The sequence below is a fragment of the Podarcis pityusensis genome, assembly GCF_964106645.2.
Source record: "Podarcis pityusensis genome assembly, chromosome: 4".
Lineage (NCBI taxonomy): Eukaryota > Metazoa > Chordata > Lepidosauria > Squamata > Lacertidae > Podarcis > Podarcis pityusensis.
Genome location: NC_138027.1, coordinates 95,772,276 through 95,797,841, shown reverse-complemented (window position 1 = coordinate 95,797,841; position 25,566 = coordinate 95,772,276). Strand labels below are relative to the sequence as shown.

The 25,566-nt window shown below is 41.2% G+C and overlaps 1 protein-coding gene and 1 long non-coding RNA gene across 7 annotated transcripts in view; one reads left to right on the top strand and one right to left on the bottom strand.

Annotated features, from left to right (window-relative positions):
- Positions 1-25,566, bottom strand: part of MYCBP2 (MYC binding protein 2) — a 138,863-nt gene that overhangs the window by 17,081 nt on the left and 96,216 nt on the right. The window contains exons 56-67 of the mRNA XM_081003345.1: positions 12,225-13,871; positions 11,470-11,639; positions 10,342-10,586; positions 9,062-9,229; positions 8,207-8,364; positions 7,308-7,507; positions 6,508-6,657; positions 5,738-5,898; positions 3,460-3,616; positions 2,022-2,246; positions 1,254-1,319; positions 190-429 (exon numbers count right to left, since the gene is read on the bottom strand). Of these exons, the coding sequence (XP_080859471.1) occupies positions 190-429; positions 1,254-1,319; positions 2,022-2,246; positions 3,460-3,616; positions 5,738-5,898; positions 6,508-6,657; positions 7,308-7,507; positions 8,207-8,364; positions 9,062-9,229; positions 10,342-10,586; positions 11,470-11,639; positions 12,225-13,871 (3,587 nt within the window). The remainder of the gene's footprint in view (positions 1-189; positions 430-1,253; positions 1,320-2,021; positions 2,247-3,459; positions 3,617-5,737; positions 5,899-6,507; positions 6,658-7,307; positions 7,508-8,206; positions 8,365-9,061; positions 9,230-10,341; positions 10,587-11,469; positions 11,640-12,224; positions 13,872-25,566) is intronic.
- Positions 22,561-25,566, top strand: part of LOC308475870 — a 63,066-nt gene continuing 60,060 nt past the window's right edge. For 2 of the 6 annotated variants that reach the window (XR_013985450.1, XR_013985451.1), the window contains exon 1: positions 22,561-23,372. This is a non-coding gene — a long non-coding RNA (uncharacterized lncRNA). The remainder of the gene's footprint in view (positions 23,373-25,566) is intronic. The other 4 variants (XR_013985454.1, XR_013985455.1, XR_013985453.1 and 1 more) reach the window with 3 other exon arrangements.

Genomic DNA, 25,566 nt, shown 5'->3' with positions numbered 1-25,566 from the left:
CTATGTGCAGTTCATAGCAGATACCCAATATTCAAAAATAAACACATGCATAAAGCTCCCATAGAGTCTTTCATTGAAACAGCTTCAGATAGAGCTTCAGAGACAGAATTACACAAAAGTCACTCTTAGATCATATGTCTAATTTATAGCACTAAATATGAATTGTTGTGATGCAATTCAGTGTCTCACCTGAGATGTAATAAGTCTGAAGACCCGCAGCGTCTCAGCTTCACAGTTCCTTTGCTGAGCTACACTTGCTGAGATCTGGCCTGCTATTTTGATGCTTTCACCATCCTTCCATCCCAGCACTTTCACTTGCCTAACTCTGAGAGTGTTCTCTGGTCCCTTTAATTCAATTTTGATGATGTGATTATCTCCACCAGGAAGTTCACTGGTTACCCAGCCAATATGCCTTGAATCCAAGTCAACCTAGTAGACAGGAATGTAAAGACGGATTTGTAAGGTCGTGGTGGGGACACACATACAACTAATGACTTGCCTTTACAAGTAACTAGTTCAAAACCCAATATTTGATAGTTTGATTCACGCATCCACATTCAACAGTTGAGGGCTGGCATGTGTGAATGGCTTATCACCACAGACAGAGCTTTCAAACCAACCAATGTCAACTCAAAACAACTGCCAATATGAATTAGATTAAAGATGGGCCTTCCCCTCCTCTCTGTACGCAGGACTGGGCAATTTAAAACTGTAACAGTATTCAGCTTCTGCAGTCACCTGATCCTTTATTACAGGCACGTATAAGGGGCAAAATGCAAAACATAAGGAAGTGGAAGGCATTCGTTCATTTCCCACATCTCTATTTGTTTCTTCCAGATACATAGTACAAATATGATGCAAGGGCATCTAATGTTCAGTTATGGAGATGTTGTAAAACAAGTCCCCTGAATGGCATGTTAAATACGTATTACTCCTGCAAAGAGGCCAAATAGAATGAAATATTTCTGCCACCACCAATATGCTGTGCCTAATGGTAGTCAGATCCTATTACATGCTTGATTGAATTTTGATGCTATCTTATTTATACTCTTTTCATTGAGCTGTTGTATGTCTCACACGTTTACTGTATATATATATATTTTGTAACATCTATTAATGTTGTTCACTGCTTTGGGGCTGGGGGGCTGTGAGCCAAACAGCAGTATACAAAGCAACTATAACATTCCAACTAGTACCATACATTCTTTAAGAATTAAGATGTACTCTTCTTCATAATTAAATTAGTTATTTACCTGCTTTATTCTGCAAAGATCTTCTACTGTCTTGCCTGTTAAAAAGGTCATCGAAGTCACTTTGTTCTACAGATGACAGAATGAAACAAAAATAAAAAGACGCTTTCAAATGTATTGATAATACTAACAACACAGCTTAAAGTACAGGACATGAATATATGTAATTTTATAAAACTAGATAGTGAAGAAAAGCAGAACTGCGATAGCCAAACAACTTTAAAGCTCAGCATTTTCACTTCATGTGGGTCAGCTCACAAATTTAAATCAACGGAAGCTATCAATTCTATATTCTGTCAACTCACTTCTGTAGGTCTGCGCTTTATGCAGGATGATGTATAAAGGATTCTCTTTTTGAATGCACAAACCCTCCATTTCTAAACCAGGGATTTTATAACTCAATCCTATGGGTTGCATTCAAAGTAGTAACTAAATTAAAGTAACTTAGCAGCATGCTTGTTCCACTGGTGAAATGCTTCATGACAGTGGTAGACTGTTGTGCAAGAAAAAGCATGAGCAGGTTTGCTGGTTAACTTCACTGCACAATGCATTTCCAATAGTGCAACTGTGGCATTGGACTGCTCTGTTGCACAACATTAAAGTTCACCCATCCACTAGCTCAAGAGCCCTTGCAGAAGTGGACAGAGAACGTTTGATACAGCTTGATCTATTTTGTAACTACAGCCATGCAAATGTATGAGAATATGCAAGTTCTGCTATTCTTTGTTTCAACAAAATTCTTGTAGAAATATGACACAGAATATGATTTACCCCAAGATCCCGTGAGTTGTCAACATGGACAGACACATAGCGAGCATTAATTCCTTTGACGCAATTAATGGTAATGTTTTTAGTCTTATTTTTATCTTCATCTCCGGATTCCCAGAAGGTTTCTGTTGACCCATCCGTCAAACTACCAATCATGGCTGGGCGACTTGACGTTTTAATATCCACGATGCTGGTTAAGTCTTTTAGACAAATCACTATACATGATTCCTGTCAAAACAGTGGAGTTTCAGAGTCAAAGAGGGGGGGAAAAAAACAAGCAAAAAAAGTATGTCACTCCTGTGGTACAACCCATTCTTTCTTGATTAGTTTAAATGAAGGGCAGGTATGAAATGAGACAGCGATTTTGAGTTTGAAGGTTCTCTTTAAAAAGTAAAGTAAGAATAAAGACACTGTTTCTATTAACATGTGTATAGACTAGACGGCTTTGTCCATGGAGTTTTCTTGGCAGGGATACTGGAGTGGCTTGCCGGTTCCTGCTCCCTGAGTGCTCACTGGAAGGACAGATCCTGAAGCTGAGGCTCCAATACTTTGGCCACCTCATGAGAAGAGAAGACTCCCTGGAAAAGACCCTGATGTTGGGAAAGATGGAGGCCACAAGAAGAAGGGGATGATGGAGGATGAGATGGTTGGACAGTGTTCTTGAAGCTACCAGCATGAGTTTGACCAAGCTGCGGGAGGCAGTGGAAGACAGGAATGCCTGGAGTGCTCTGGTCCATGGGGTTATGAAGAGTCGGACACAACTAAATGACTAAACAACAACAAGACTAGACGGCACATCCAAAAATCAGATGCAGCTTACCTGACACCATTTAACCACACATCACAACTTGCATTTCCCCCCATAGGTCTACACCAGAGGTTTTCAACCTTTTTGAGTCCATGGCTCCCTTGACCAACTACATTCTTTCTGGAGCACCCTTGTGGGGCTCAGGAGCTCAGTTATGTCACCCCTTGCCTACACAGCTAGCAGCCTCTCATCCTTTTTTGAACACCCTCCCTTGTGCCGTGTACCCTCAGCCTCCTTTCCTCTCCCTCTCTCCTTGGGAGTCCTTCAGGCAGCTGCTGCCACCCCTGATCTCTGAGCTTGCCCCCCCCCCCCCGCCCCAAAGAGAGGTGCCTCACAGAGGCATCATTCGCCTGTGGAGCTTGTAGCCAAGGCTGCTGCAACAAACAGCTGTGCAAGCCTTTGGGAGGCAGAGACACAAGAGGGCATCAGGGGATGGGCACCCCGGCCATCATTCAAGGCACCCCAGGGTGCTGTGGCACACTGGATGAAAACCACTAGTCTACAAATATGGAAAATATCAACTTGTGAAAATGAAGTACTTCTGAAACTTCATTTTAAGCGACTGCATGCATTTCTGATTAGTAAGATATGCTCATCTATTGCCTCCCTGGAAACTTGGGAGATACGACTTACCTGACTAATAGCTTCAAAGCCAGACTGGATACTGATACTAAAGCTTTCTTCACTGTCTCCATCATCAGATTTGGACAGAATGTTGTTAATGTGGTGAAAGACATTGCTTTGGTGCAGAAACTGGTGATCCGATTGCTTGAATTTGAGGCTCCAGCATCTGAAAAAAATAAGTTAATAAGCACCCTTCTTCAGTTTAAATGCATCCAACGAACCATGAGCAGAGCATACATCACCAGCTTAAGACTCTGAACAGGCAGCCCAGGCTCTACTAAGAAGAAACGCATTCCATTATTTGCTGAGTTTCCATGTCTATCTATGTGGCGAATAAATGCCTTTTAACTATCTATCTATCTATCTATCTATTGTAACGTGAAATGTAGGCTATGAGACATCCAGAATATACAGTATGAAATACATTAAAGAAATTCCTGTTTCCCATTCTGTATCCCTTTCATTACTAAACGTATGTGTAAATATATATATATTTCTTTTTACCTATTATTGTGACTTCCCTCCACCACGGCTCGACATCCTTTGTTATATTTTAAAACTTATCATTGTGTTATATATATTAGTTATACTGACCCCAGGAACAATCTTACAATAGTTTTATCACATCTTTACGAACTTAGTCCATGCATATCAATAAATTTGTTTTCGAACAATGTTTTGTCATATATTCTTCTAAACAAGTCCATTCCTTCTTGAGTTTTTGATTCAATTGAAATCTGATGGCTGCTGTCATTTTAGCCAACTCTATGAATTCACATCCAAGGGACACCATTTACCTTCCCGCTGGAGCAGTACCTATTTATCTACTTGCACTTTGACATGCTTTTGAACTGCTAGGTTGGCAGGAGCTGGGACCGAGCAACGGGAGCTCACCCTGTCGCGGGGATTCGAACCGCTGACCTTCTGATCGGCAAATCCTAGACTCTGTGGTTTAACCCACAGCGCCACCTGCATCCCTTTGAGACTCCTTAGGGTAGTGATAAAGCAGGATATCAAATCCAAACTCTTCTTCTTCTGCTACAAAGCAGGGCGCACTCATAGCCACGAGCAGGCATGTGCCCTGGGCCTTGAGATCTCAGCGATGCTTTTGTGAACAGCGCTGGGCTCACAGGGAAGGAGTCGTGAGCAGCTGTGTCCTTCACACTGCGCCCTCTGGCTGGGAAGGAGGCAAGTGCCCCAGCCCCAGCAACTACTAGCAGTGCCATAGTGCTGGGTTCACTATGGGGCAGAGCGCTGTGTTGCGTTCCCTCAAACTGTGCCCGGGGCGATGGCCCCCTCAGCCCCTCCCCTGCTACACCACTGCACCCTCCTGAGATTCAAGACTAACAACAGAAAAGACAGGGAAGGGCCTCAGATCTAGAGGCTAACAATACTTGAAGGCTATTAGATGTCAGTTCCATTATTGTTTGTCTTTGAAAGTAACAAATGAGGTCTTACATTAATATGGGCTAAGTAAGTACGGCTGAACAAAAGGAGGTGTATTTAATTTTTTTGTGGGGAGGGGACACACCAGTCTTTGCAATATGCAACACACACTCTACCGGAATGAGCAGGTTGGGAAATGGTAGGAAAATGTTTACATATTCAAGCATTTGATCCAGCTTCATGGTCATTACACAGCCCAATCTGAATGTAGACTGCTCAAGAGCAAGGGCAATGACATAATCACATAGCCAGATGCAAGTAGTAGCCAATGGAGTGTCGTCATGATCTGCAATTTGCTGGTATTACTTCTGGAAGAAGCCTGCTTTTATTTTTTGAAATGGTGCCAGAGCTGCAGATCAGAAACAAGGCAACTGCGGTACTGGAACAAGGGATTATTCTCCATATATCCTGGCAAGCTTAAATCCACATTTATACCTGCTTGGAGGCAGGAAGGTATATGAAAGAAGTAAACCATTTTTACTCAGTTTTAAATACAGGAATCCTGACCAGTCAATGTACTCAGCTCTTACAAGACAGAAGCAGGATGGTTTCCTATTACTCCCAAATGCAAGCTAAAAACTTGTGTTAATAGGTCCAGTATAACAAATCCTACCAATTATCTTGTGAAGCATCCCAATTCTGGTCTTTGAACTCTGCATACTGAAATGTGCCCAGCCACATACAGAGGAGGTGCCTAAATATCTGAGTAGGTAGATTTTTCCCTACTTTTGCTCTAAATGAAAAAAAGGCTCTCTCTCTTTCTCCACACACACACACACACACACCCCTACCTTCTCTCTGCTCAATTTTTTAAAGGAGATTTTCTGTATCTAGCACCTACCTCAGAGCCATCTGTTGCAATGAACTTCCACTTGGGAGAGACATCATGAGGTCAGAGATGGTCTGTAGCAAACGGTGGAAAGTATGGGGCAAAGGATGAGCTGCTTCACCAGCAATCACTATGTCGGACAATGGATGCTCACAGACTCTTGTATCCTTTTCCTGAAATTCAAATTGCGTAAGTTACATCTGAAGAGCTACCCTCTTGAAGTAAGGGCACACCCACGTCTAGCTATTCTCATTATGTTAACCCTTTCCCCAGTATATATTCAGGATCTGAGGCTTTCAAAATTCTATATGCATAAATTAATAAAATTAACAGACGTGTGCTTAATTATGCGCCTACATATATTGCAACACGATTCAAGATGGTTTGTTTTTCTGCACTGCAATTAAGATGAGGACTCTGACGAAAGGCATATGATTTACCTTACGGTTCTGATCAATATTAAGTCAATATTCTTTCTGTTTTTGTTTTGCCTTCTATAGAGAATGCTGCATATTTTATCCTTTGCTGGTATAAATTGGTCGTTGGTGACAATGAATTCAGATTAAAAATAATCAAAACTACTTTCCTTACAAATGTTGTACCCTGCCTGTTAAACAGAAAACTGATGCAATTCTGGTATTTTATTTTATCTTCACTGAAACACTGTCTTCACAGGCATTATAAAATCTGCTGAGACAATATTAGGTGATTGGGAAAAGGTGATGCACTTGGTTCCATAGTACATCATCACAGTGAACTAAGTTGCAAGCACTTCTACTTACTTGTTCAGCGTTTTCTTTGTTTGCTTTGTTCTCTTCATCCTCTTCTTCCTCTGGCTCCACAGGGGCAGGAGTCAGAGAAGCCACAAAATGCCATAAAATATCATGAAGAGATGTTGTTTGAATGACATTGCAGAGAAGCCAGTTAAAAGCCTAGAAACATTAAAGTTGCGGAGTTTAAGTGCAGAGGAAAACTGGAGGGGATATTCCAAATTTCAGAGGATGCAATAGTATTTTGTAGAAAACACGTGCAGTTTATGCAATCCATGATAGCAAGACAATCTAGACACGTGTAGGGCACTGTTATTTTTTTTACAGACATTTACAGTTAGCTGGCTGATGGTGTAGTAGTAAGAAAAACAGAAAGTTAACTCATGGGAGTGACAGGTGCTGAACTGAAATGCAAGTAACTGCATAAACTGCATGTACTGGTTGTTAGTCACATTTAGAGAAAAGTCAGTACAGTGGAACCTCGTGGTACGGACGATTCCGATACTTCTGGGTTGCCGCGGGACGCAAGATGAAAACACGCAACCTGAAGCGGACGTATCATGAGGTTTGACTGTATTCTGATAGCAATGTATGTGCAACTAAGGCAGTTAGCTATACAGAGGAACCAGAAATAGATGGCATTCTAGATATCTTAACCTAGCACACTCTTAAGCAAGTTTACTCAGAAGTAAGTCCAGCTGCCTGCATTCACACATCACGATAAAACACTTTGGAAAACTAAAAATGCTATTACAAAGAGAATGAATTACTGATGCGACACTGATTCGGATGATAATTAAGGCACTAAATACCTCCATAGCAAACACCCGGCAAGCTGATTTTCTTAAAGCTTGTTTCATTGCAATTTCAAGTCCCTCCAAGTCATGATGTTGGATTACAAATGCCAGAACAGGCCACTGGAAATTTCTCTCTCCTTTGGAAAGAGAGCTGTGGGCGGAGATTAACCGAGAAAGTTCAGGAGATGGATGTCTCAGGAGAGAGGACCCCACTTCTATTTAAAAGCATAAAAATACGTACATATTAGAGAGTTAATAATATACTAAGAAGGTTAGTATATTAGTATTAATTTACTGAAAGCAGAAACTGTACAAATAATCTGTCCAAACATTACTTGTTGGTTATACTGAACGAGTATCTTAATTCTCAGGCAAACAGTTTGGCTGCAACCTTTTACATTCATCAGATATTACACTTTGGATGTTCAGGCTCCGACAGACACTGCTTTTGGATGTGCTGTGCATTGTGGACAATCAGAAAGCTGAACACTTAAAAGAGGGGGTGCCCATTGTGCATAATGGTGAAGGGGTTCACTGATTCAATGCTGACCAAAAACAAAATTAAATGCAAAAGAAGAACACCACAGGGAGAAAATAAAGAAACAAAAGAAGAAGAAAAATGGGCCTAACTCATACTCTTTCAAAAGAAAAGCTTTTCCTGAAGCTATTAAGGTGACAGCCAAGACTGAAGGAAGCAAGAAGGCACCAGCCGTGTCTCTTTGAGAACATGTTGTGATGACTGGGGGCAGCCTTCATGCTAAAGCCTCTGTCACTTAAGTCTAGAAAGTTCTGATCAGTGCTCTGCTCCAGAACTCATATTTGGGATTGCACAGAAATCACAAAGAAGCAAAGTAGCATATACATCCACACAAATAGTTAAATATTTTCACAGCTGGCAAAGTTTATAGCCTTACCTGCATCTCCACTGTTGACTCTCCTTCTAGGGATAGCCTTTACTCGTGCAGGTAAAATGGAATGTTGTTTATCATATTCCGATGCAACGACTGAATACGACCTTTGAAAAACTGTGCGCTTTGCTAAATCTGTATCTGTGATGGGACTAGTCTCTAAACTAGAAAGATAACAGTGCATTAATTAACATATTTATAGGTATATGCATTTTAGCAACCCAATAATTTAAGTATATCTCCTAGTAACAAACAGGGAAAGCTCATGAGTTCAATCAACCATTTCTTGATCCTGGATTTCTAAGGTTTCCAAAACTGATTTCAAACCATGCATTTAGGAGTGAATCCTGATTAGCATTAACCATTGTGCAGATATGATTACAAACTGTGGTTAAGAGGCTTTTGCGTGGAAGAGGGCTTTAATTCAGGGATGGAAAGCATTATGTCTGTGTTGGCCCCCAGAAAATTGAAAATTATCTTGCAAATTCTAAGATGTTCAGCAGCAGGGTTTCAGCTTATCTAGAATGAAACAATCAACGTCTTTATTTCTGACAAAATTATAGACTATATGAACCTTTTAAGAGTTTCTATGTTATTACCATTTTTACTAGATTACCAGTTCCCTAGATGAAACATCATGAAGGTTAATGCAAGAAATTAGTTTCTTCTTGAGCTTATAAAAAAAGGTGGTAAGCATAAATTGTTCTTCACACTATCCTGGTTTCAGTAAGTATAATAAGATGGTCTCTGGATGCTTTTCTCAAAGTAGTGTTATGAAGAGTTGCAAATAAATAAATAAATAAATAAACCACAATTTAGCAGTTAGCACACCAACACATACTAACATACACATTGGAATACCTTGGTGGCATGGATTTCATGTTACTTTCTGGCTCCTCAAAGACATTAGGACTGGCATCAGGAGTAACAGATATATAAGGTGCAGGTACTGAAGTTGAGCGCAAATACCTCATCTCATCCTGAAAGAGGTTGTCGTCTTGATAGCCAACAAAGTTTTCATGATGATGTCTGAAAGGAATTAGACACCACATGTTATGTAAAGCCAAGGCTTTTTTGGTCCCATCAGTCATCAACCAATCATCTAAATGCATAAACCCACCAAAAATGATATAGTACTATCATTTTGCCTAATGGTTACCTAAACACACCTGGGACATAGTATTTCAACTAACTGTCCAAAGACACTAGCTCATCAAAACCATACCACTACACAGGCTAAATGTCTCTAAGTTCTGATCAACCAAGGAAGCTTTCAAAATTATTAAATCTCATTTTACAACTCCCCTTTTTCCTAATTTGAGAGGTAAAGGTTGGGTGGGATGACAGGCTGAGCAACAAGTCAGCAAAGTTCAAAATACAAACCTTGCAAGTGCCATCTGCATATGCACCCTTTTCCAAGGAAGGGAGGTTCAGCAGCAATATGACTCCCAGCAAAGGATCTTACCTGGAAATTCAGTAAGATCTCTGGAGAGAATCCAACTGCTTCTCTTTGTGGAAGCAAAGACAAAATGGACTCCAGCCAGAATCTGTCACTTCTAGTATAGTCTATTTTCTTATGAGATTTTACATTAAGAAGATATTCACTCCATCGTGCCCAGTGAACTCTTAAAGTGGTCTGAATGCCATGTGATTGTGTGTGCGCGCGCACACACACACACACACACACACACACAGTTCAGTGCTGCAAACAGGCTTCTTAAAGCACAGACATCAGACACTCAGAAATGAGCTAGAACTCTTTGGAAGAGCATTGACTGATAGGAAGGTAAATATAGTAAAAAAATCATCAAGACACAGCTAACATGTGCTTTTAAAAACTTTAAAACCCACCTGTAGCCATGCTTGAAAGAGCTGAATGTTATTTACTGAAAATGATCTAACACACACAAAGGTAATGATTATAGTTAGTGATTCCAGTTAATTAACAGATTGCTTCTTTAAACTAGGAATCCTTGACCTAATAGCAATAATGATTACTCTTAACACCAATACAGTAAATTTTGAGTTTTAAAGTTATTGTTATCGCAAGACAAAGTAAATGCATTTTAGAAAAGCAGAGTTATTAATGATATTAAGGCACATTTGGGAGGGAGTCACTATGTGTATTTGTTTATTGTTACCTTGCTAACGTCTGAAGATAGAGACAAGTCATTTTAACAGGGAAATCCTCCGAGATGCCTTCCTTGACGCTCGGAAGCTGTGACTGGAATGGTTTGGAAGGGTGGTAACACAGAATACTGGGCTCAGCTGCACTGCTCAAGGCCAGCAAGAACAATGCATTTGCTTTGATCACTTGATGGGCTTCCATGGTGGGCAAGGCACGAGGTGTCTTAACTTGCATTGGCTTTCTCCTAGACTGTTTGACCTACAGGGAGACAAAGAATGCTACTTCGTAACCATGGCAGTGGAACGTCAGGGTCCAACAAGAGGGAACAATACCCTTGCTAAGCACTGCAGCTTTAGCACCTTATACCAGACCTCCACTGCTTATACTTCATCCCTTCTTCACTACTCAACCAGCATGTGCGGGTGAAAATGGAAGTATGCTTCATGTGAAATTCTGTTCCTGGTATCACATGGAGGACAATCTTGGCCTCTCAGGATAGCATCTCCCTTGGGCTTAGAACAGCTTATATGCCTTTGTAAGAAATTATTCTTGCATTCCATAGATACAACACAGAATTGATAGCAGAACCAGCAACCCCTACTATAAATGCATAGTTTTCTCTCTTTCACAGTCACATGCGGAAAATGGGAGCACTGAGCATTCAGTACACCCAAATGTGACAGCCCTGTGACTGTGGCAGATGACAATTGCAGGTCTAAGGATCATATTCTTTTCCCATTTTTGACTTTTTGATTTTAGCCCAGTAAACAGCAGTATTGCAAGTAAGTTCATTAAACTTACTAGCCCACTTTTTGTGTGGTCGTTAGCCACTGTCTTGCCTGCCATACTTCTGCCATGCTTTCCTGGTCTTCTAAAAGCAATTCATACAAACAGTCAAGGAAATGGCCATTTACAATCTGGATGTAAGGTATACACGTGAAGTGCAATATTAGCTGCAAGATGCGCTTTCTGCAACCCCAAAGCGCAGCGAGTTCTCAGACTTCCAGATACAGTAGGGAATAATGCAGTCAGAACACACCTAGGTTGGTGTAAGGAGAACAAAGGTACATTATTCCTAGAGGGCATTCCTGCAGAAACTCCACAGTCTTGCTGTAGATAGCAAGAAACAGATTAAAAATACCTTTTCTCTTGCTGCTGCCTGCTTTTCACGGAGGTATTTCTCTCTGCACCGATCACAGACTAGGTACCATGTGCTTCCTCCTATGCCACCATCGCCACAATTGCCAGCCCATCCTCCACAGAAGTGCCCAATGCTGTTATAGCCTTGTCCACCAGCATAGCGGCCACAACCTTAAAATAATGAAAACTCATGTTTAATAGTAAGCTCTAAATCCATTATTTGGTTTGCCTGGCCACATAGTCACAGAGAGCTGAGTCTTCAAAGCAGGGGTTGCAAACCTTCGACCTGTGAGCCAAATTTAGGCCAGCACAGGTCTCGATTTGACTTGTAAGGCTGTTTCCCCAAAAACCACACCCACCTGTCCCATAATATGCGATATCAGGTGTGGGGCACACAGAGACATGGCTCCTACGGAAAGCAGGGCTGAAATCACCATCCATCAGCTGATGAGCGGTAAAGTTCAAGTCTGAGGTATCTACTGCAAGATCACAATGTGGTGATCAAAAAGTGTGTTGTCCCTCTTATCAGGCAAAAGTGGCCTACCCAATTCTGGTCCCCACAGACATTCTGGTGCCATGTTCTTTGGTTTTTACATGAACAGGGTGAACACATGATGAAACGAAACACGACTGCTGCCATCATGCCTATAGTTTAGCCCTCAAACACCTCTGGGTCGGTTCCCATTCTCTTTGCCATATGCAGCAAGGGTCCTGTGCCTGATGCAAAAAATCCCTTTCACAAAATGAGCATCTTACCTGGATGAGCTTGTCTCATGTGGTACGTCACTGGGTACGGGTGGGATTCCCCACACAGTTCACAGATGGTATCTTTCTCTGGTCCTCCCACTGCAAGTTGAGCCATTTCACCAAAGAGATTTCCCCTTGGTCTGGCCTCCGCTTTTTCTTTCTTCTTCTTTTCCTTTTTGGACTTCTTGCTATCTTTGTCGCTTTCTTTCTTCTTCAACACGGCACAGGACCCGGGGCTTGGAAAAATCATGTTCTGAGAAGCTGCCTTGATTGTTGCCAGAGAAATGTCTTCCCAGAAGGCTACCAGGTGTTGGAGGGTTAATGGAAGAGGAGACTTGGACTTCATAGTATGGTGACTGGTAGTTTCAAAAGAGGTAGCTTCACTTTTTCCATCCTCACATCGTTCATGAAGAGGAGGCTCTTTAAGCATAGAGAGGACCTTATTTTTGTTTATGCTGCCCATTTTCGATATGTCAGGCCCATGGGGAGCTATGTTAAACATATTCAGAGCAGAAGATATTTCCAGGGAATGTCTATTCTTCAGCTTGGTTTCTTTCTCCTCTGCAGGCTGTTGGCCAAGATTGCTTCTAATGGGTGCGTGCTCCTTCGAAAGTTCTGGGTTGAATTTCAAAAAAGACGAGCAGGCCATTGCATCGTGGACTATTCCTTCATGCCACAGGAAAGAAGCAAAGACAGCCCGGGCACATTCAGCCACAGATGGAGACATTGCTTGTTTGGCAGGCTCTACTGGTCTGGAGCCATCGCCTTTGAAAAGGCATACGGACTTTTCCTTTTTGGGTCTTGTATGCCTATTTGCACATTTGCGGCTCACTTTGGGAGATGCCCTCGTGTCCTGCTCATCTTTCAGCGGTGCTTTTCCTATGCTGAAATGAACTTTGTTCGAGCAATCGTCCACGCTCTTGAATTCAGAGTTATCTTCACAAGTACTGTCTGTAATGCTATTGGTCTTTAAGGTACTTGAAGTACAGACTTCAACAACTTCACTGTGAAGGTTTTCTTGCACAACGTGAGGGGAAGGGGCTCGGTTTTCGGTTTCCGCCGCAGGTTTCCCATCTTTCGAAACAATTTTTGGTTTGGGAGAAGTGGACCTTCCCCTCAGTGGTTCTGTTAGGGGTGCTTTCTTTTTGCGAAGGGTATCTGGGTCAAGTGTATATGAATCGGACTTAGATCTCTCCCGCGGAGGATCAAGCTTTGTTTTCACTGGGGCTGAAGGTTTCTGAGACAGGGTCTTCTCGTGAGGAGATGAGGAACGGCGAGATCCAACACCAGATGTGCAGGATTTCCCTGCTGAGATCGTCTTTGGAGAAGATGATCGAGTTCCTGGCCCTGGAGATTCTGCCCTCAGACCAGATGTTGTCCTTCCGTCAGATTTTAAGGTTTGCAGGGTGTTGTGGTTTGGAGATAATGATCTGCTGTGGGAATCTGACCTCAGTTTTGCAGTGTCAGATTTTAGCATCAACGATTCGCTTGCAGATAAGCTCTCTATATTCCTGGGCTTCTTCTGGTCTGTAGCTTGGTGGCTCATACGGCTATCGGGTTTAGGTGACCTGCTGTCTGCTCTGTACTTCGATGACATATCGGATTTCCCTGCTGAAGAAACTGGTCTAGCAGCTGCAGTGAAATTCACTCTGTCACCTGTATGGCACATTTTATAATGACATTAAAGGGAAAGTGCTCATTTATAATACAACAGATCACAATGCAGGATAGGAGTAGAGAATACTAGATGATAGATAGATAGATAGACAGATAGATATAGATAGATATAGATGATAGATAGATAGATAGATGATAGATATAGATGATAGATAGATATAGACAGATAGAAGAGAGAAAACAGTGAGTTCAATACTTTATTGGTTGGGTTCAGAGAAGCATGAGAACTCAGTTTGCACAATGCGACTATCTTGACTTCTCCTTGATATACACCAAACTGCTTCTGAGGGTCAACAGATCTTCTAGAATGGCATGGAACTGGACAGGGTGGGAGGATGCAGTGTAACTGGGGAATTAGCAGAATTAGGAACAGGAGCAGAAATGACCCTTGGATTCAAGCCTATATGAGGGTCTCCCTGCTAAAAAAGTAGTAGTACTAACTGCCTCCTACAGGAAGGAGATTGCAACTAGGACTTCTGCCTCAAGAAATGTTTGAGTGATCCAGTCAAAACAAGGTGTGCTGCATCTACAGCTGAACTACCAAGCTTGGGGTCTGTGTATGTAGGCAGCACACTTTTGCATGCAAAGGCCCAATACGGCAAAGTTATTTTTGTATGGGGAAAGGTTTCTGCGCATAAGGTTAGATCCAGAGTTCCATGTGGAGCTTCACTTATGGAATAGGGCACACTCAGGTCTCAGTTCATGCTCCCCCCCCCCCCCATTCTGCCACAATACCCCACTGAAGGGCAAAGGAGGAATTGGCAAAAAAATCTCCACTTTTCACAGAAGTCCTCAGTAGAACCAACCCCTTTCCATCATGGAAAGGTCCCCTTCCACTTGCAGAAAGGTACCTTAGATTCAACTAATATAATATCCTTTCAAGATTGAGACTAGTGGTTTAACAGTGTAGCTAAAATTTTTACTTGAGTGTACATATTCAAAACAACACTCTATACGTAACATCACTACCTCAAGAAGACACAAGGAAAAGGCTAATGTCATTCCTTTTTTATTTTAACTGACAAAACTTTTATCAAAAAAATTAGTGACTAGATTTAACAGAATTGCACTATCTAGTATTGAGGTTCTTAAACTTTGCTCATCTGACAACCTACAACTGGCTAAAATATACATCGAAAATATCAACTACAATTTAAAGAACCGTTTAGAGGCATATTCTGCAAGTCATGTTCAGCACAGCTAATGCTATAAAGGCAAGACCAATTCCACCATGAACTAAAGTAAGATCTAGCTGCTCAGTCCTACTCACTTGCCTCTGAGGAACTTGGAGGGAGTTCCTGCCTGCCTTAACATCAGGAAAGGACAGGGAGAAGGGTTGGGAATGCTGCTTAAATAATTCTGATTTCATATGGACATGGTGCAATTTCTGTTTCTGTATTAAATCTGAGTGTGCTTTTAGTCTGAAAATCTTCTGTAAGCTACATTGGGACACCCGTGGGGCTATATAGTGGGAGATAAATATTATTTAAAAAATAAATTAGTAAATAAATGAGCCCATATAATGCTTCTCAATTGGACTCCCCCCCCCAAATAAAAGCACGCCGTGTTCCAAGTATGTAAAAAATGCTATTCTATTTTTGCTTAGATATAAACAAGACACTAAATCATTTTAGTCACTGTAAACTAAAATAAATATATTGCATTGCTTCCCTTTCCACAAGGAGGCAAATAATCATTTCCACGTCTTTCCGAATGCTACTGGAGTGATTTCTGAACCTCATGTTTATGAATGTTGAGTAGTGCGTACCACACATTTATAGTAAGTCATTAAATGATTGCACCTTTTTCAAGTGAATGAAATGGGGTGCTCAGCAGGAAAACATTTACTTATGGATTTCCAACCAGTTATGAATAACCTGTCTACAATGGCATGCATACCCACCCTTTAGCTTGTGAGAGAGAGATGAAATAGCAGAAGCAGGGCCAGCTACATCATTACTTTTGTAAATGCGCTCACGAGAAGCAAGGCAGCAGGATGGAGTTTCTATAGTGGAAAACAGTGGCACAGAAGCAGCATAGATTCAATGGGAAAATAGCAAAGATAAAACAAGCAAAGCAAGCAGTTCTGATGAGACACAACTTTCCTGCAGCATAATCAAATTCATTTTTAGCTTACGCTTAAGGATTAAAAATAAAGATGTTACTCTTCTCCAAAATAATAAATTAATGTTATTTTTCAAGACAACATTAGGGAAAACCTCAGCCCAAATTCTCATGGGAAGCAAATGGTTGATTAAATTATAATAATAATGAAACAGCAGCTAATGAATGGCTTTGCTTTGTTCTGCTCATTGATTGCTTTTGCTGTTGTTATTGAGCAGGGGTGAACTGAAACCAAACATGTTGTTTGACAGATCTGAGTATTATTTCATAAGCTTAGGTGAACATATTTTTTCATTATCTGGCTTTGCATTTGCATACAAAATTGAACTTTCACAGAAAGAAATAACTACCCTTAGAACATGAATTATTTGTTATTCTTGAACAGGGGGAGGGGAGTTCTTTTTCCAAAGCTCTTTTGCTATTTCAGTCATATAGCATAACACTAATTGAACTAAAAGACAAAGTATTTTGCTGACAATGGCCCAGTTAACATGTCACATTAAAATGCGGTCTAAAACAAGGTATGGATTAATGTGAACCCTGGCATCATGCTGTATGTTGTCTGAACCCACTATCATGGTTTGTTTCCCACCAAACAATGAGTGGTAATCCAAGAACAAACACTAGTTTCCATTCATGTTTTGCTTGAAGAGAAACAAGCCACAAGCTCAGGTTTAGATAACATGACAAAATCAGACTCTGGCTTGTTTTTTAGCATGCACTAGAATGCTGCTAATTCACATTGAACCACAGTTTGGTTTAAACTATGGTTTAATGTGACATGCAGACAAGGCCAATAGCTTGTGCAATAGATAAATTCACACCAATCTATAGTGCTACAGGGGAAAAAATGGTGTTGGTTATTGCACACTTTATACTTGGTCCTCACCTCCTTGCAAAGGGGCAGGGGACACTGTTGCAATAGGAAATAAAAATCTTCCTTTCTTTCACTGAATCCTGCCTCCACCCCATTTTCTTTGACTGATAATATACTTAGGGGACACTGAATCCCTTAATGGAGAGTTGGGCAGTAAAAGCCAACCCCAATTTTTTTCTACAGCAACAGCTTTCAGGTTAACCAAACACTTGAGTAATAAATGATGAAATCTTTTCGTTTTGCCTTATTAAAAATCATTTATTTTCAACACACTATTCTCATTCTAGGCTTATGGGGTTCTTCTTTTCTAAAGGAGGCCTGCTTTACCTAGAACCTTTTGTGCTCTAAGAAGGGTCGCCACCCCACCCCACCCCAAGGCATGCTATTTTGGGGGCAAATTGTCTGCTCAGAAGGGAAAATATTGCATTCAGGAAAGTGGAACTTTTCAAACTTCTGCTTTACTATAAACAAAAGCAGATCTAAAAAGTCTGCTATAAGGACCCAAGACTACGACTGGAACCAAAAGAATTCCAGGTGCTAGAAATGTACTTGAGTATAGTTTCAACGTGTTTATTCTATTTTTGATACTTTTTGGAACTTTGGGTATTTCATAAAGAATGTTTCTGTCCAGCCTCAAGATTTTGCCTTTTGCTAATATAATGTTATTCTTGGGATGGCCTCTGCTCAAAAAAGATGTGTACGGTTATATTTTGCATCTTACGAACCAGGCTTTTTTCACTAACATGGAAGTCTGTTTCTGGGGGTTGTTTCTTTTTTAGAACCTATTTTTAATTTGGTTAACCATAATTTTATCAATATAGATGCCATTACACTTTAATTTTCATGGCACATTTTCCAAAAAGGAAACATGACTATTTTTATCTGTGTAATATGAGTTTGTAAGTGCTTATAGCATTTTTATCCTTTAGCCTATTAATGTAATTACATTGTGCTTGAGGAAGAAAATTTCCAAATTCATTACTACGGTTAAGTACATTTCTAGCATCTGTCCCACACGCCCCATTTTTTGTCTGTTGATGGTGCTATCCTAGTTTTATGGTTATGATCCCCATATCAAACCCCCATATCAAACACTGTTTCAAAACCAGTTTGCCATGCTGCATAGGGGATTGCTGTGAACAAGTTTAATGCTTCCTTGGACTCATGTGTTGGCTGTTGGCCCATGTGTGCATGCGATAAACCTCTCTGGATCAGAGTCATGATAAATTTTTAAAAAATCAGTTGTAAATCTGTTACGATTTCTCATATAACACACATTTGCAGGGGTTAACGGTACACATGTTGTAGGGAATAAATAAGTCTAAAATAGGAGCAGAGAGTAAGCCTGAGTGAGCAGAGTGTTATCTTACTTCCCAGTAAACATGCAAAGGACTGCACTTTAATTGGCCAAGAAACATTAATGTCACAAAATGTAAAAATGGTATTGTGCTCTACGTTATCACATAAGCAGGTTGTTTTATTGAATGCTCCACCCTCATCAACTGAGGGCCAAACTCAGCTTAAGATGAGATGTTAAATCTGCCTTTCGTTTCTCAGGTGCTGATCAAATTACATCTGCTGGGTGGGGTGATAATGAAGAGGATCAAAGCAAGCATGGAAGGGAGACTCTCTTTCCTCCACTACTGCTGTCCTGAGGAATATTCTTCTTCTGAAGTTGTTACTTATTTTGAAGCGGGGGGGGACCCTTACTTGGGAATTCCTCCCAACGCAAATACAGGTTTCAGAGGAAGACATTTATTCAGGACCACAGCAGAGGAACTAAAGCAAAGATCCTACGTTAGATGTGTGCTGATAATAGGCTCTCATTTTTGGAAGCTCATGCACAAGGTGTCCCGGGAATTTTGACTTTTTGCCAGAACTGAACATAGTACTCTGCACTTCAGTCTCAAATGAGCCCCTTGAGTTTGACTTGACTGAGATCCTTTGGAAAGCTATTAGACAAGTCACCACTATTACAGTAGACATTTTATGAAGACTATAAGGGAGTGTCTTGTTTCATGCAAAAAATATGATCCTCAAGTCAAAAAGCCAAAGATCGAGCAGAAGATGAACTATTATTCCAGTTACAAAATACCATTTACATTTTCTTCAGGTTTCTAAATAAGACAGAAATCTGAGGATCAACAAGATAAAAGTATCCAATGCATTATCTGCTTAAGTGGGTTTGAAGTGGGAGGCACTGGACATTTTCTTCTGAAAATGGTCCATCCAGTTCAGCATCCTGCTCTCTCAGCGGCCAGCCATGTGTTTTTGGGAAGCTAGAAAGCTGGACCTAAGCACAACAGCACTCTCCCCACTTGTGATTCCTTGCAAATGAGCATACAGTCTCCAACAGTGGAGGCAGAACATAGACATAGTGGCTAGCAGCTTTGTCTTCCAGGAATCTGCCTAATCTTCTTTTGAAGCCGTCCATATTCTACAAATTTTTAAGCTTATCCTCAAAAAGAGCCATAGAACTCTGCTATGTGAGAAAGATGAAAGAGATGAAAACAACTATGTAAAGAATGGGAGTAACAAGGCAACAGTAATATTTAAGACCAAGAGAACCTTAGTAGAGGGTCTTAGCACCATGAATAAATCCCAATGGCAAGTGAAATACTGATAGTCTTGCCTCATATAGATCTTGGTATGCCAATGCAATAGAGAAGCACGTATTTATGAGAGGAAATTTCCTCACTTGGGTGATGGCCACAATGGATGCTAGAATCTCCCATATGAAAACAGTAGTGTGGAATGAAGCAGGTGAGGTGCTTGTGATAAAGCAGCTTCCTTGCCTTGCTACTCATCTTACCTCCAAATATATCTACCAAGCATAGGCCTTGGTAGTCATAAGATGGACTCCAGAAGGTGCTAGCCATTGTCTCTACATCATATGAAGTAATACATCCTAGTTGAGGCTTCCTTCCCCTTCTACAGAAAAATCAGAAGAACTTGAGTGCTAGATACCTCAACACCACCACCACCTCATGCATTTGGATGAAGTCAAGGAGGAATCAACACTCCTTGTGGCTTCTCTCCCTCTCATTGTCACTTTCTGAAAATGATTCCGAGTCCTGAAGTTCTTCTCCATGCTGTTGTGCTGGATGGGCTCTCCAAGGTTCTTAAATAGTGAATGAATGAATGAATGAATGAATGAATACAGGGCCATTCTGAAAAAGGTCTAGGCCCACTGCTACCTGTGTGTTGATACATTTAAAGGTCTTGATAACCAGAGAACAGAAAAGGAGGCTGCTTCTGGATTACTCTCCCAAAGCAGATAATTCAATGGTACCAATTTCTACAGATTCTTGGCCTCTGTAAGCTTGGCATCTACGATACCTCCAGATATCTCAAGATCAACTATAGATGCAGGTGCATGAAGAGAGGAAAAATGCTCACAAATCTATGTTGGCATTTTAAAAGTAATCTATAATTCCCAAGGCCTACATCATAGGGCAAGCTGAAGAGAGGCCTTCAGTTCTAAGGTGTTTCTTACTCTGATTCACAAGTCAGTTTCTTCTGGTGCTCCCAATTGATGGGAAGAAGGTATCAACTCACACAACCACTTCTCAAGAGTAGACAAATAGTTCTTTGAAAACACACATAAACTAAAGCAGCAGATTATTGTTCTTCTCTAGCTGCAAAGAAAAATTAACTGGAAACAGCAGCTGGGACATTATATGAACTCAGAAGATTTGATTTGAACCAACGGCTTCACGTTACAAGAGATCCCGACGAAACATCAGGAAGAACTTTCTGACAATAAGATTTGTTCGGCAGTAGAACAGTCTCAGGAGGTTGCGGACTCTCCTTCCTTGGAAGTTTTTAAGCAGAAGTTGGATGGCCATCTGTCATGGATGCTTTAGCTGAGATTCCTGCATTGCAGGTGGCTGGACTAGATGACCCTCGGGGTCCCTTCCAACTCTTAAGATTCTAAGATATGTCTACTGAAACAACTTGATGTTAGCTAAATGAGCTGTGACACCAAAACTATATTGCTACTACTATGTGATACTACAACCACCTTCAACTTAATGGGAAAAAATAATGGTCTTATCTTCCAGAATTGTTAGTGGTGAAACTTATCAGCACGTCATTTATGAAGGGTGGGACCTTCAGTGATCAGCATCAGCTTTAGCATAAAATACTAAAATTTACGACAAGGCCCTGATATAGAAATGAATGGATTTATCTGCATAAGGCTTGTGTGCTCAAGGAGTCCCAAGAGATATTTTAAAGTGTTACTGGAAGAGTATTTGAAACCCTGTAATTTAATTGAAATCCCAAAGGATTTAGTTAAAAAAAAAAAAATTAAATATATTTTTCAACACTACAGAAAATATGCAAAAGGTCAGTGCAGTAGTCTCTAATTACTATGGGAAGGCTGATGTTTGCTTCAAAGTCATGGAAAGCCAAAATAAAATAGGGGTCGGGAGAATCAGAAGGTGCATTGATGGATGATCAATAGCTAGAAAGCAACTAAGATTGTTATGCAAGCAATGGTAAAGCTTCAGAAATGGGCTGATGAGGCAGGAAAGGCTGACAGACTTACTCTGAAGCTGTGGCTGAGGTTGCTGGAAGGAAAGGGATTGTCCAAACACAAATGGGCTGTGGACTAGGGAAGAGGGAGGTTTTGCAGCTTGATCAAAGATGGAAGGAGCTGGGAGACTAGGCCGTGACTGAATGGAATTCAGTATGGCACTCAGTTGGTCACCTGTAGTAGGCAAAACAGTCAAAACTACAACCTGTTATTTTCCAAAAAGTGCTGAATGAAGTCTCTTTGAAAGTTCAGAACTGATAAAGCCTGCACTTGTCTGTGATCTTGTAGCTAGGTATTACTCTGGAACAAGACACAGAAATTACCAAGCAATGTGTGGTAGAACCATGGAGTGTTCAACCCAATATTTTTGCAAGGGGTATGAATAGTTGCGCAAGTGATTCAGAAAACATTTTCCTCCAGTGTTCTGATCTGCTTGTTTTGAAAATTAAAGCAAAATTAATGATGACATGAACTCTCAGATGACTGGACTGGGAACAAGAGAGTCTATAATTGGGAATAAGGTAACAGCAAAAAAAAAAAAAATTGCTATAACTATGGACTCACAGGCAGCCTGCCTTCAAGGAAACAAGCTTTAAGGGCAAGGACTGCATGTGATCATTATGTATATTTCGTAATAAAGCACCACAGCTAGACAGTAAGTTCAACTAGGATTTTTTAAAGCAGTATTAGTTTTCAAATGATGTTCATGCCTTATTTCTCATGAAATTGTACTTAAACATACTATTTGTTATTACATGCACCAATGTTTAAGTGCACAACACCGTGAAAGTAAATTGCAATGTCTTTAAAATACATAATATATTGGTCCATAACTAAATGGGATTTTTTTTAAATCTGCTTTGTTTTACTAATGTCAACAAAAACTAATTTTTTTGTAGAAAGATCTAGGCATAATCATTGAGTCTGAATACAGTGGTACCTCTGGTTACAAACTTAATTCGTTCCAGAGGTCTGTTCTTAACCTCAGGTACCACTTTAGCTAATAGGGCCTCCTGCTGCCGTCGCCGTGCGATTTCTATTCTCATCCTGGGGCAAAGTTCTTAACCCAAGGTACTACTTACAAGTTAGCGGAGTCTGTAACCCGAAGTGTTTGTAACCTGAGGTGTTTGTAACCCAAGGTATTTGAAAAGGACTTTTTAAATTTAATATTCATTTCAGTTCTTGGAAGTAGCCATAGGGCAGTCTTTGCTTTCCCAGAAATGAATCTTTCTCACTGGGTGTCTTAAACTTTCTTGTTTGGAAGGGGCTTGGGAATATAAATGGTTCTACTCCCGTGTTTTACTTTTGATTTGCACTTAATTGTTTACATGCTGGGCAATATTTAACTGTTTTAATGACCTATCTTTTTTATTTTGTGTTTTCAGTAATTTTATGATTAACCTATTGTTAACTGCTGTGTCAAGCTGCTTTTTTTAAAGGAGAGGCGAGACACAAATGCTGTAAATAAATAACATCCCTCTTGACAGAAGACAGGGTCAGTTCTGACTTCATTGGTAGTAGGGCATCTCCTACCCTTTGCCAGCTGAGCTTGGCAAAGACAGCACCCCTTGGTCCTTAGTACAATACAACGAAGTGGGTAACCACAGCAACCTGGAAGAACAATAGAATAACAGTGGAATAGAATGGAACTTTGGGCACTTATTGTAAATGGCCTTTCCTGGCAGCAAAGTGAGCCAGCCACTAACAGAATAAAGCATGCCCTATTTTCCCAAGGCAGGAAACTTGTGTCTTTGATTTGCATAGGCTTCCTCCTTCCCCTTTAGTTTTCATTCATTACTAAGCTCTTTCGGATTTGCTTTCCATGAATCTGAGACACTATCTCTCCACCTGCCTACCTACAGAGGAAGAGGGAACCTTTTGGAGGATGATGGAGAAGTTGGTTGTGAAAATGTGATTCATGTGACTAGCAAAGCTTATGGTGAGTGGATTGCCTATGGGGTGTGGTTGTAACATGCTTGCTTGTCTGCTAAAGACAGCCCACTTGCAGTGAGCGCCCAATGGTCCATTCTCAAGCATAGCATTACACTTACAGGACACACCAGAGCTGTATCTGCCTAGAATAGGGCCATTCATGATGGTGGTAACACATTTTGCAACTCGCCTGCCAAAAGCTGCCTCTGCCGAGGCATGGAAGTCCAGCTTGCAATAGCTAATATATAAACTGAGTGCTCTGCAAATGGCTGCTCTCTGTGCAAATTTCTGTGATGCTTTTGTTGAAAGAGAGCCATGGCTCTTAGGGAGTGTGTGTTGTGGTGAACCTAAGTTCCAGCGGGTACAGAATGCCACGGCGAGACTCCTTATGGGGTCCTCACCATGGGATCACATTCACCCAGTGCTATACCAGCTGCACTGGCTCCTGGTGGAGTACAGGATCAGGTTTAAGGTGCTGGTTTTAACCTTTAAAGCCCTATACGGCATAGGACCCTTGTACCTACGGGACCGCCTCGCCTGGTATGTCCCACGGAGGACCTTACAGCCTCCAAAATAACATCTTGGAGGTCCCGGGCCACAGAGAGGTTAGGCTGGCCTCAACCAGAGCCAGGGCTTTTTCGGCTGTGGCTCCGATCTGGTGGAACGCTCTGTCACAAGAGACTAGGGCCCTGCAGGACTTGACATCTTTCCGTAGGGCCTGCAAGACAGAGCTGTTCCACCAGGCCTTTGGCCAAGGCACAGCATTTGGTCATTCTTCACAGAACTCTAGCCCAATAGTTGCCATCAATTTGATTTGAACTGATTTTATAATGAATTGATTTTAGAATGCTGTATTATTTTACTCTTGTTAGCCACTCTGAGCCCGGCTTTGGCTGGGGAGGGAGGGATATAAATAAAATATTACTATTATTATTAAGTGCTGTGACTCGTAGGTCAACGTACTACATGCTACTATGCGAGCCCCAGCCTTTTTCCTCATGGAGGTGGGATAAAATGAAGCAAATGGGCTGTGTGTTTAATACAATAGTTTTGACAGAATGATTCTGCTTTCTTCTTTAAGATTTTGCCAAATATTATTGCCTACCGTCCCCGTCCCCCCATCCCCCATTGGGATGCTAAGCTGGTTTCTTCCTCATGGTCTAAGTCCTCTAGCCAACTAAGACTGGGAGTTGTGGGGCAAGATTGAATGGCCTCTGGGGTGGCAGGCTGTATCACTGGGTTCACATGCTTCACAGATGAAGCTTTCTGAGTGATGTAGGAAATGCCTGACTTATATTTCCCTTTGTACCCATATTACAGATTTGCGGTGCTCTGGTTGAGAGAGTTGGTTGGTTGCCTTTGTTCCTGTCTGTCAGGGCCATTGCAACAGCAAGGAGAATGGGCAAGGACATGGGGAATAAACAATGGAAATATTTGCCTTTTCTTTATCTGGGAGGAAAACAGAAGGATGAATGGAAACAAGAAATACTAAGAGAAGGCAGGCAGGCAGGCAGAAAACCTAAGCACATTGCAGAATGAAGCAGGTTAGGAGAACATCTCTGCAAAGGGCGAAGGCAGGAAGTAAAAGTGAAGAGGAAGACAGAAGGAGGAAGCCTAGGAAAATTAAAACCACAGCTTTCCCATTCATGCCTTGGGCAGTGAGTTGATGGGTGCTCTAAATCACCCTCATCTATCTGCTTTTCCCTACCATATGCATTACTACTCCTGTCCAATAGGGAGGAAGGGAAGCAGAGCAGTTTTCCAGCATGAAGCCCCTCAAGGCTGCTGACTTCTTCCCTACCTGTGGAAGAACAACTTACTACTTCTTGCCTTGTTCTCCTTCCAATAATAATGTACCATATTTCCCAGGTGCTTGATCAAGATTAAGGGGGAAGGGGAGGAGAGAATGAAGGCAAAGGAAGCAGACTGGAGCTCTGACCAGAAAGCAGAGGACAGGACACACCACAGACGCTTAGCCAATCTTGTGCTGCTATCTGGAAGTGAAAAAATGCCCTTTAGCCACCTATAGAAAAATGCCTCTTTTCCTCTCTTCAGCTTCAGTGAGGATTTAAGCTTATTGAAACTTACAATCTTTAACAAAGTGTCTGAATAATGCTATAAAGAAGCCTTTTCTAATGTGGTGCCCTTCAAATGTTTTGGAGTACAATCCCCATTAGCCCTAGCCAACATGGTAAACCAGT